At 37.1% G+C, this 12155-nt stretch overlaps 1 protein-coding gene across 1 annotated transcript in view; it reads right to left on the bottom strand.

Moving 5' to 3' along the window:
* The window catches only part of Malrd1 (MAM and LDL receptor class A domain containing 1), a 594884-nt gene that overhangs the window by 548698 nt on the left and 34031 nt on the right, over positions 1-12155 (bottom strand). Inside the window, exons 3-5 of the mRNA XM_036188969.1 lie at positions 11456-11550; positions 11207-11368; positions 3032-3128 (exon numbers count right to left, since the gene is read on the bottom strand). Of these exons, the coding sequence (XP_036044862.1) occupies positions 3032-3128; positions 11207-11368; positions 11456-11550 (354 nt within the window). The remainder of the gene's footprint in view (positions 1-3031; positions 3129-11206; positions 11369-11455; positions 11551-12155) is intronic.

The raw sequence follows: 12155 nt of genomic DNA, 5'->3' as shown, positions 1-12155 counted from the left end.
AAAGGGAGAACAAGGAATAACAGACCATGATAAATGAAGACCACATGAGAACAGGAATAGGCAGAGTGCTCGAGAGGTCCCCAGAAATCCACAATAATATATCTATCCTCTTTAGACTGCTGGCAATGGTCGAGAGAAAGCCTGATCTGACCTAGTCTGGTGATCAGATAACTAAACACCCTAACAGTCATCTTGGAACTCTCATCCAATAACTGACGGAAGTTAATGCAGAGATCCTCAGCCAGGCCCCAGGTGGAGCTCCAGGAGTCCATTTTTTAAGAAACATGAGGGACTACAAAAGCGTGAATTGTTGAATCCAAGATTGCAAAAATCACAGGGACAAATAGCCAATCGAATGGAAGCACATGAATTATGAACCAACAGCTGTGGAGCCCCCAGCTAGTTCAGGCCCTCTGGATAAGTGAGACAATTGAATAGCTTGATCTGTTTGGGAGGCACCCAGTCTGTGGGACCAGGACCTGTCCTTAGTGCATGAGCTGTCTGTTTGGAATCTTGGGCTTACACAGGGACACATGCTTAGTCTGGAAGGAGGTGACAGGACCTGCCTGTACTAAATCCACCAAGTTTAAATGAATCCCCAGGGGTGTCTTGGTCCTGGAGGACATGGAAATGGAGCGGAGGGTCTGGGAGGAAGGTGGGGGTGGGGGCGGGATGGGGGAGGACAGGGGAACCCATGGCTGATGTATAAAATTTAAAACACATAAAAAAAAACCCAAATCCTTGAAATGTGTGCTTGATGGCTTGTGCTTAGTAACTTTCACTTCCATAGAATCTGATGTACATTATAAGTAGAATGCCTTATTGTGTTAAAAAGAAAAAGTATAGACTTTGGTGTATTTCTATGTGACCCCAGGTTTCATTGCAATGTTTATTGAATGTTATCATCTACTTACTCTCATTTTTGTTTTGTTTTTTACTTATTTCCAGAGTTATTTGAAGTTGTCACTATAAAAATCTGTGTTTATCTTTTGAATATGTATTATACCCCCTCTACTTTGGCCTTCATCCAAAAATGGTGATCTCAGATAATTAGGAAGGTTGCTTTAGATTCTACAACTAGCAATGGAGAGAACCTTCACATCTGAAATGATCCTAAGGTCTTATTATAGGCAAATTTTACTCCCAAGCAACATCCAATGGTGTCCCAGTGGAAATACATAATGTAAGGGTAATATCAATGGCAGAAGCCCAACAGCAAGGAAAAATTCTATCCAATGGCTGGCCTCCTTGCCTGTTTCTCTTTTGAGGATGATTAACTAGACAGGCCAATAAATACATCTAGTTAGAGATCACTTTTGACAGACCAAATTTCTGCAGAAAATGAAAAGAACACTGAAGTGGACAGGGTCAGAAATAAATGTCTCATTCAAAAGACTGAACACTGACTGCATTCTTCATTTAGGGACAACACACCCGGTAACAGAAAGTGAGAGTATGAAGGGAGCTGTGGGCTGAAGCACAGTCAGCAGTGGGTTACCTTAGTCTACAGTTTTGATTGGCTGCATCCTCCTGGTCTAATTAATGCCACCCTCTTTTCCTGCAACATCTTTGAGGTTGATAATCTGATTATTTACTTCTAAATCTTGATAGAGTGAAATCTATCCCCCTGAATTATCTAGTTCATGAATCCTATGGGGATTTCTTGTTTGATAGACTGTGAGCATTGCTGATATAGACCTATATGTGTTCAAGTGTTAGGACTGTTACAGATTCCATAAATCCTACATATGTGCAACTTCTACCATACCAGAAATAACAGTGGTCAAATTTCACACACAATACAAACATCCATTAATAAGACCCTTGTTCTATCTTTGGAAAAACAACATATCTCCTTGGATGCTGAATTATTATCATAATTTCCATATATTTGAACTAAGTTCAAATAAGGAATACCTTTTGGCAAAATCATTTCTATGGTTTATATATATAAGTTGAGTCCCCCAGAGGTTTGTATGTTTGCAGTTTGATCCTCTCTGTGACATTAACAGCTGGGGGGCCATTAAGATCTCATTCACAGAGCCATTAGAACAAACGGTACAGAATTTTTAAAAGGCTCTAATATAGTTCTTTTGGGATCCCAGTTAGTTCTCATGAAAGGTTATTATGAAAGAGTGGAAAACCACTTTTCTACCTTAGCTTCCTGTCCCATCATATGCTTTCTCCCTCTTGAATACTCTTTTCTATGATGTCATCCACAATGATGTATTTCTGCCATGAAGTCATCGCCACAGCCAAGCATATACCCTTGAACCTCTAGAACTATGAGCTAAATTAACTTGTTGTAATTATATTGTACCCAGTTTCAAGCACTTTATTGTAGTAACAGAAAATTGACTACTAAAATAGCTATTATGTTCAGATACATTATATTAAAGCACAATGCAATAAAAAGGTAATGTAAAATAGTATGTGTATGTGTGTATGATGCTTGCTTATTGATTAATTTTTTATCCTAGTCAAATTATAATTTTAATACTGAAATTTCCATTGGAAAAATATAAATAGGGAAATGAATGTTATCTGATTAATATAATTAAGAAGTCAATATTGATGCCATCTTAGATTTGACATTTGGAGTTTATCAATGTATTTTGTTTTATTCCAAATGGGGGATAGATTACAACTACTATTTTCTTTCCATTAATGCTTTGCAGTGGACTATCAAACATGTTCTCTAATGAGGCCATTTCAAAGGTGCAGAAGCCAGTTTCCTATCAGCCCTCTGAAAGGCATAGAGCTCTCTAAGTTTAGATTTAGCTAGCCAATGTAAATATCACTAAGAGATTAAAAGCTGATACTAAATCATCCCACTTATTCCTTTATAGTATCAGAGTTTGTGAAAGAGCCTATCTTTACTTCTAGTGTAGGCAAGTCACAGTTAAACAGTATATTAGAGCAATGAAAAATAGCTGCTCTTAAAACATCACAGAAAAACAGAGCAGAGGAAATCATTGCAATGCCTAAATTTTCAGAGAATAAGAATCAAGATGAAACAAAAAGTTCTTACCATCTGCAGGCAAGCAACCTGAACTGAAAGATATATCATCAATAGCTATAACTTCCTCTTGTCCATGGGTAGCATGTATTTGAGCTTGAAAAACAACCTGTATAAGAAACACAAAACAAATTAAGAATACAAAGCAGGGAGCATCACTCTGTCATGATGCTATAGAAGAGAGCCTGCAAATAAGATGCATGCCACTTCCTGGAAGTACAGGAGTATCACACAAATTCCAAGGAAAGGGGATCAAAGCAAATGTTTTCAATAACAAAACAATGTAGCCACCACTGTGCTACAGATATCTGGTGTGGGCTAGGGGCCATGTCCATGAATTCATGTGGCTTCTTTCCTACATCCACCTTTACATTTTGAGTTCTCATACATGCTATATGTGTTCACATAAGTTTCATCTTGATCTCTGGACCTTGGCAATTTGTCCCATTTTTACTTCTAATTCCTTCCATTTTATTCACAGTCTTGCCTGAACTATCTTTGTGTTATCCTCTTGTACATTGTTAATCATTAATAGAATCAAGCTTGGAAAACTGACTTACTGTGGGGGAGTTTTATGTTATGATATGTAGACAACCCAACCAAGTCTAAATAACAGGAAATATCTTTCTGTGATGAATTTTTGAAATTCAGAGATAATTCACCACTTCAATTTCTAACTACCTAAATCAGTAGAAAATCAGTGCATTAATTATCTCAACTTTACTAAGGGATGTCAATGGCGCTTGTGGCTTCATTCAAGTGTGTATTAAACATGTGTAGATTGTTCAACCTTTCTTATTATGTAAATACTATCACTTTAGAAAATCAGCATTCCTTCTTGGGTAAATGTTTAGTATTAATTCACCAAAGCAAATCCCTTTCCTGAGTTGCATTTATTTTTGATCCTATACAACATGCTGTACTAGTATGATTCCTTCCAGGGAAAATATTGTCTACCATTCTATTAAGTATCCAATAAAAGATGTGCCCCACCTTAAGTAACCTAAAATGTAAGTCTAAGAAAGTAATATCCCTCACATGAAATAGAAAAACTGAAGGATGGTATAGAAAGCAAAATCATGTTGAAAGACACAGAAAACATTGTTAAATAAAAATTATTTCTAAGAAAAGAAGCATGCTCCTCATATGAGTATATAAAATAATAAGTATATAAATGACCCATATAAGGGGTAGAACAATGACTCAGTGGTTAAGAGCAATGGTTACTCTTCCAAAGACTCTGGTTTGCTTGCCAGCACCCACAAAGCAGTTCACAAACATTCCTGTATACCTGGTTCCAGGGGATCCAACAACTTTTCTGGCCCCCTGCAGGCTTCAGACATGCAAGTAGTTTGCAGACATGCATTCACACAAAACACTCATGCACATAAAATAAAATTAAACATAAAAATCAATAAATAACACATATGAATGATTTATACACAGAAAACAAGTTATACCTAAAACAGCAACTGAGATGCTGTTCAGTGTGAGAGTACCTGCCTTGTGAACCTGAGTCTCTAGTTACTCCCCTCAAAGCTCATTCAATGCCATGCCGGGCATATGGCTTATACCTTTAATACTAGATTTTGGGAGGGAGGCACTGGAGATTTGGTAGTTCAAGATCATCTTCTGTTGTATAAGGAGCTGGAGGCCATCCTGAGTTTTATATCAAAAGAAAAGTATGTGCTGGATAGATAAGAGCAATGGCTGATCTTCTAAAGCACTTGGGATTGATTCCCAGAACCTGGATGCTAGCGTAGATACATCAGTAACTCCAGTCCCAAAGGTTCCAACAACCTCTTTTCCTTATCCTATTAACTTTCCACAGATATTAGGCATGCATGTGGTATATAGACCTGCATGCAGGCACTCACATAACAGGATAAATAAATAAAAGAAAGAAAGAAAGAAAGAAAGAAAGAAAGAAAGAAAGAAAGAAAGAAAGAAAGAAACTGAAGAAATAAAATACAAGACTTCATACACAATTAACATTAAATATTGTTAGCTACTGTTACTATAACAGATATTAAGTTATGAAAGCTATTCTAGGAACTATGCTTGAGAATACAAACTTCAACGTTTCTATAAATTGCTCTTTTTATTTTTCTGAGAATGTTTCCAGATGTCTCTGCTTTCTAGTGAATGCCAAAGTCAAGCATATCCCCACAGTCACCATCTTTAAAGTGAAAAGTAGATGTAAATGTCTGTTTCATCACTGGTCTCATTTCTGCTTCTCCCCACTGTCTCCTGCCAAAGGACCACCTGTCATCAGAGCCGAGCTGGTATCCTGCCCAAAGAAACACGTATTTTAACGTATTTTACTTCACAAATATCTGCCACTCTTCCAAGCTCTCCTCCGACATCCAAGCTGCCGGCCAGGCATTTCCCCTCAAATGAGAAAAGTTACTTCTAATTCATAATATGCTGCGCTTTCTCCCCAAATGGAGCCTCTCTTCACTCATGCTGCGACTGGGCGATGCTCAAAACTCCAAAATGACCTTTAGAATCGTTTTCTCTTCAGGTTTCATGTCTAATCAGCCAAGACCTATTAAGTCTATTTCCCTTCTAGCCCTGTTTCCATTCTTATTTCCTCATGCCTGATCTATTGAAGCAGCCTTAAAATTACCTTCCTGCCTTAATCCTCTCCTCATTAGAGTTTGCAAAAGATATTATATGTTTATTTGGCTCAGCTAAATCACAGGCTAACTTGGTATCATTGAAGAAAAGTTATTGTGAAAATTGGCTGCCATTTGAGTACCCCCTGCTCAGCCATGGGGACATTTTTCTTTAAAAAAGGGACAGTTTCTCTAAGGGAAATTTACTAACGGGTCTTTGAGGCTACAAAACACAGAGCCCATCAGGCTTAACTAAATAGCCCCACTAAATAGATTTAAACCAAAGATTTTTTTTTCCCCAAGGATGTTGGAAATAATCTGAAAACACAGCTAAAGGAAATAAAACTCCAGGCTAATGAGAAGGAGCCAGGTCCCATGAAAGACCAATGCCAGCGGCTGTCCTGGCTTGTGGTAGTGCTATTTCTATAAAAAGTGATATATAATACTCCTTGCTTTATCTAAAGCTTTCTCAAAGATTTTTTTTCTAAATATGTATGTAATTTAGATGATATTTGGAATTTTTTAAGGGAACAAACCAGCCCCAGAAAAGGAACAAAGTGTGTGTGTGTGTGTGTATGCAAATCATAAGAGAGATAATGGGTTGGGGTTTTACAACATCTCAGGAGGAAGGCCTACGCTGCACCAAGTCAACAACAAAATGGGACAAATTTATTTTCTCTCAGACAATTTAGAGAAAAATAACTTTGGAATGGAAATAAGAGGTCTATTCCCAGGATGCTTGGGTAAAATATTGGTGGAAACTGTGATATCATACCAGAATTAACAATAAGTTCCTGACCAGAAACTCTTACAATTATGTAATTATATAGATAAATGATACATAGACAAATGATAGAAAAACACATGTTATTAGAGCTAATTCATAGTATATATTCAATTATTTTCCAATCAAGCTCTTTTCTTTTCCTTGTGTTTTCAGACAGTCTCCTTACATAGACCAGGCTGGCCGAGAACTTAGATTCTCCTGCCTCAGCTTCATAAACACTGGGTTTATAAGCACATATCAGCATACCTAGCTGTCATTTTTTTTTTTTTTTACCATATGAAAGACTATTTACTGTTTTCTATGCAACAGAATTGACTGCTTGTAGAGGTTTGGATTTTTATCCATATCTTCTCAAATTCTATAGTTAGACATAGTTTAGAAAATTACTATAGTTCAGTGACTGATTGATAGATGAAATCAAACTTTCATATGTTCTAACATAGTGTGCTGATGAGATAGGTTATCAAACTATGTAAAGCACAATGCTCCAATGTTAAAATGGGGATAAGTCATCAGAAGGTTCCCTTGAAGGGTCACTTTGTGGCACAAAGTACTAAGCACAATTCCTTAACTTTAGTAAATGTTCTTCAGAGTTAGTTGATACTGTGCCTTAAATGATTTCAAAATGTCTATGAAATTCTACCATCTTTGTTCATAATGTCAAGTCCTTGTTTATGGATCAGTACATCCTGGGAAATTAAAACACTTCCATTTTATTAAGGGACAAAGGTAGATAAAGGACCCTGGGTGACAACCAGCTTCAGGGGATTTCCCAAAAACTCACATTCACCTAGGATGTAGCTGTCATTGACTGAAATAACCTATCTAGGTTTTTCCAAAGAAATCGTATATGGCTTTAAACTATCAGAAGTCAGCATGGAGGGGAAATTGCAGAGAATGAAATAATTCCCAAAGCTTTCTAAGTTGCAGAGGCAGCAGATATAATGTAGAGGTGCTGATTACAAAATTCCTGAAATAGTCTTCTCACAAAATCTCTACAGGAACAAGATAGTGGATGAAGATGTTCAACATTGCAAGCACAACACATCTCTGCAGCCCACCATACAGCAGTGAATGAACATCTGCTCATTTGCTGACAGGAGAAATTAAAGGTATCCATAGCTTTAAAGCATGGGACAGCCTCAGCATCTCTGTGGCCATGCAGCCTACTTCTTTTTACAAATCTTTTTAAGTTACAAGCACTATTTTTCCATAAACTTAAAAAAAAAATAGCCAGGTGGTGGTGGCACACGCCTTTAATCCCAGCACTCAGGAAGCAGAGCCAGGCTGATCTCTGTGAGTTTGAGACCAGCCTGGGCTACCAAGTGAGTTCCAGGAAAGGTGCAAAACTACACAGAGAAACCCTGTCTCGAAAAAAAAAAAAAAATTTAAAGTATTTAGGGAAACATATTAATATACTGAGGAAGCATCTATGATAATTAATTGAAGTTTGCTGCTGCATTTTAAAAAATTCTATGAATAACCTGTGTCTCAGCCACATCTGAATTGCCCTAGAGATGATATATTTTGGAATTTTAAGTTTTATATTTATCAGATACACAATTTGAGCAACAAAATCTATAATTTTTGGAAATGGGCACATGAGGTATCCAAGGAACTCATTTTTAAAGATTTTATTGACAAAGTCACCTTTGCCAAGCATCCAAATCTCTGTTACTTTACTAATAAAAATCCTGACCTAAAGTTATGGACAAATAGATACTAAATGTGTATTAACCTGGCAAAGATCATTTAAGACTTTCTTAGTACTCATGGTTTCATAGTTAAGAAAAAACGAGTAAGTAATGATTAAAACATGACCTAAATAAGATTCTCATCTGTCATTAAAATTGACACCAGAGAGAAGGTAATGGGGCAAATTGCAAATTGCATTCAGTTGAGGTGGCTCATTCTTAACAAAATCAATCTTGGCTTTGCTATGTTGCTTAGGCAGACATAGAGGCCTAAAAAGTGTACAAGAAATATACTAGAACCTCCTCTAGCATTGAATCTCATCTCAACTGTCACAGCAAACACTGGTCTCCAGGGGAACTCACTGCACACCACACCCAGACAAAGCCACTGATACACCAAATATCTGCTCCCTGCAGATGTCAAACATCTCATAAATTGGTACTTGAAACCTTTCCTGCATCATGCCTAGCACAACCCAAGCACTCCAAGTAAGTCATATTAAATAAGTAAAGCAATCAGCAGAAAAACTTAATTGTGTTATGATGTCTGAATTGTGTCAAAATATCTCTCCCCCATGTAGATATGGATGTTTGATTTTAGTAGGTTATAAATTATCAAACTATATAACTATGTCCAACCATAGAACTATTAAATCTATGCAGCATTTAACTAGATACTAAATTATTTTGATAATTTCTTTAGATGGTCTTTTATTTTAACAATGATTGAAATTTTCAAGTACAGTGATTTCATGCCATCAACCAAGAAAATATGTCACTTATGTAAATGTCATTCAACATTTATAACAGGCATAGATATCTATAATTTCTCCATGCCTTTCCTCTTAGTCATTCTAAATTAGCTGAGGGTTAAATTGAAGATAATTCATTCCTTTGACCTAAACAACTGAATATATAGCATATATCAAATTAGATATTTTTATATAAAGTTTTTTTTTTAATTTATATTTGTGTTTTAATTTTACACATCAGCCATGGTTCCCCTGTCCTACCCCTCCCGTCCCCACCCTCCCCCCCAGACCCTCCCCTCCATTCCCATCTCCTCCAGGGCCAAGACACCCCTGGGGATTCAATTCAACCTGGTAGATTCTGTACAGGCAGATCCAGTCCCCTCTTTCCAGACTGAGCAAAGTGTCCCTGTGTAAGCCCAAGGTTCCAAACAGCCAGCTCATGCACTAAGGACAGGTCCGGGTCCCACTGCCTGGGTGCCTCCCAAATAGTTCAAGCTATTCAATTGTCTCACTTATCCAGAGGGTCTGCTCCAGCTGGGGGCTGAAGAGGTCCCCAGAAATGCACAATAATACATCCTCTGTAGACTGCTGGCAATGGTCGAGAGAAAGCCTGATCTGACCTAGTGTGGTGATCAGATGGCCAAACATCCTAATGGTCGTGCTGGAACTCTCATCCAATAACTGATGGAAGTGGATGCAGAGATCCTTAGTGAGGCCACAGGAGTCCAATTGTCAAGAAAGAGGAGGGACTGTAAGAGTGTGAATTGTTGAGACCAAGACTGGAAAAGCACAGGGACAAATAGCCAAACAAATGAAAACACATGAATTATGAACCAAAGGCTATAAAGTTTATTTTAAATGATTATTGATAAAAAAAATTAGGGGCAGTTTACATCTCTCGACCTTCATCAAAGAGGCTTCTATTTACAGTAGATTGCCATTAACACAGACACCTACAAATGGTCAGTGTGCAGAGAATAATGGACAGTTGAGTTTTCATCTCTAAATGGGACATGTTTATCAATCCACTTCCCCCAAGACTAAGGGATCATCATGGAATAGTAGGTTTCAAGGGCCAAAAATATTGGATATCTTCAGCAAGTGTTTTTGCTGGGTATGACAGAGCTTTTGCATACATCAGCTCACAGCAGCAGTGACTTCACAAGATCAAGTCAGCCAAAACACCAGCATGGATGGGGGAAGGACTCCAGAAATACCACCCCTACCTGAGAGACTATTGGCAATTTATGGCTGCTAGGGAAGGAGGAGCCATTTTTCTTCAGGGATCCAGCCCCGGAGAAGCTACCCATACTCCAGCAGATGGTCCTACACACATGGACATACAGGCAGCATCAGTACTCTCAATTTTTTTAAGCACAAGAAGTTGGGAGGAAAAAGTGTGATGGGGGTACTGGAAGAATTTGCAGGGAGGAAACAGGGGATTATGTTTGATCAAAAGACATTATATGCATGTGTGAAATTCTCGAGCAATAAAAAATCAAAACTAAAAATAAAATAATTGATTGCTGTGTTATTCCAAAGGAAACACTTGGGCTAAATTGGTCCATCAAACAGGTTTAGAAAGCCATTTTCTTAAAAAAAAAAAAAAAATGCTTTGAAATACCTCTCATCTTTAACTGAAAAACTTTGCCTGGCCATCCCAAATGCTAAAACATGTAATGCTTTCCCAAGAAGTCTTATAATAACCATTATATTATAATTTCTGTCATGTGTAAGTTTTAATAGGCTGCATAAGTAAGCTTGTCTTTTACAGGCTTGCATTGGATTTAATTCACAAAATTATTTAGGAAAATAAAAGATGTGTTGAAATGAGCTTAACCATGAGATGATATGAGAATTATTCTACTTGAACAGCATTTGGAATTAGTATGTAAATTAAAATCTCTTCATTCATTATTCAGAATTATCCTCTTCTCTCAAATGCATGGGAAAAGTTAGAGAGGAAAGTGATTCTTGGGAGGAAGAAGTGTAAAGAAAGAGGAGTAAAAAAGTGAAAGATGAAAATATGAGGTTTAAGAAATTGAGGAGTTAATTTCACAGGATTTTATAGAATTATAGTTAACCTTTACATAACTGTATTTTAAAATATATCAATTTTAATTCAAAACACAAAGTCAAAACTTCACAAGGAGAGTGTCTATTATAATGACTGGCCATTCTAATTTGCCCAAGACTTGAAAATTATGGGTATCCCCAGTCCCTGGCAGATAAATTGGCCATGTGACCTTTTTAATTGACCTTTTTAATTGACCTGTTCTGAAATCTGGGTTCTTAGGGATTTTCCTCCAAAGCCATATTTGGAGATAGAAGCTTACCTGAAACCGCTGTGAGCTCTGGATTGTGATGACATTTCTCTCCCACTGACTCTTGAGGACCTCTGTTTTCTGCCATACATGCTGGATAGGACTGTCACATGTGGTTTGAAGGCCTGCTGTCAATTTGTCATCCTTGTGACTGGAGAAGTCATAAAATATAATCTGTAGGGAATAATTGATATCCAAATAATTGCAATAAATGAATCACCAAGTGTGCCAGAACTTGAAATGCTTTGTGTTTTCAGATACCTGACAAACTTGCTGGTCATTAGTTGGAAGGAAAATTCTGCTTCTTAAGTCTGAGGAGATGGAATTCACTCTGGAGACCAATGTGAGAAAATTGGCTGTAATAAACAAAGAATTACAATAATTAGACTTAAGCTGATCACTGGCAACCATATTTTAAGAACTAGAGGTGATTCTGGTACATATACCCATGGAGTCAATATAACGGTGTTTAAAGGATTAAAGATTAAAACACACTAGTGAACTGAATGACATTTTTTACATTCTATATTGTCCATTTAAAGAGATAATAGTGATTGTATTCATTATAATATTATTATGGGCAACAGTCCAAAATATAATGTAGTCATATTTGACATAGGAAGTGAAAACTCCATGAAGAAGTTATCCAGGAAAAAGGCAATTCTGGGAATGCCTACTAAAATAAGCACCTCTGCAGCAAATGCAATGAGAACATTGGTTTTTATGCCTTTGTTTCAAAAGACTTAGATGACATGCTCCTAGTTTTTTGCAGAAACACAAGGAACAGCACTGAGCCCTGATATTTTCTCACTTATTGTGGTAATAATAAATATACCATTGTTTGGAAACTGCTAATAAAATTAAAACATTGGGTATTCCCTAGACTGTCAGAGAGTCCCTGATGTGCTTTTCCAGGGTCATCACAACTGAATGGAAGCATCTGTTATGTGACACTCTGTTT

The sequence above is a fragment of the Onychomys torridus genome, chromosome 5, assembly GCF_903995425.1.
Source record: "Onychomys torridus chromosome 5, mOncTor1.1, whole genome shotgun sequence".
Taxonomy (NCBI): domain Eukaryota; kingdom Metazoa; phylum Chordata; class Mammalia; order Rodentia; family Cricetidae; genus Onychomys; species Onychomys torridus.
The sequence above is the reverse complement of the archived record's forward strand: the minus strand, read 5'-3'. Positions and strand labels throughout refer to the sequence as shown.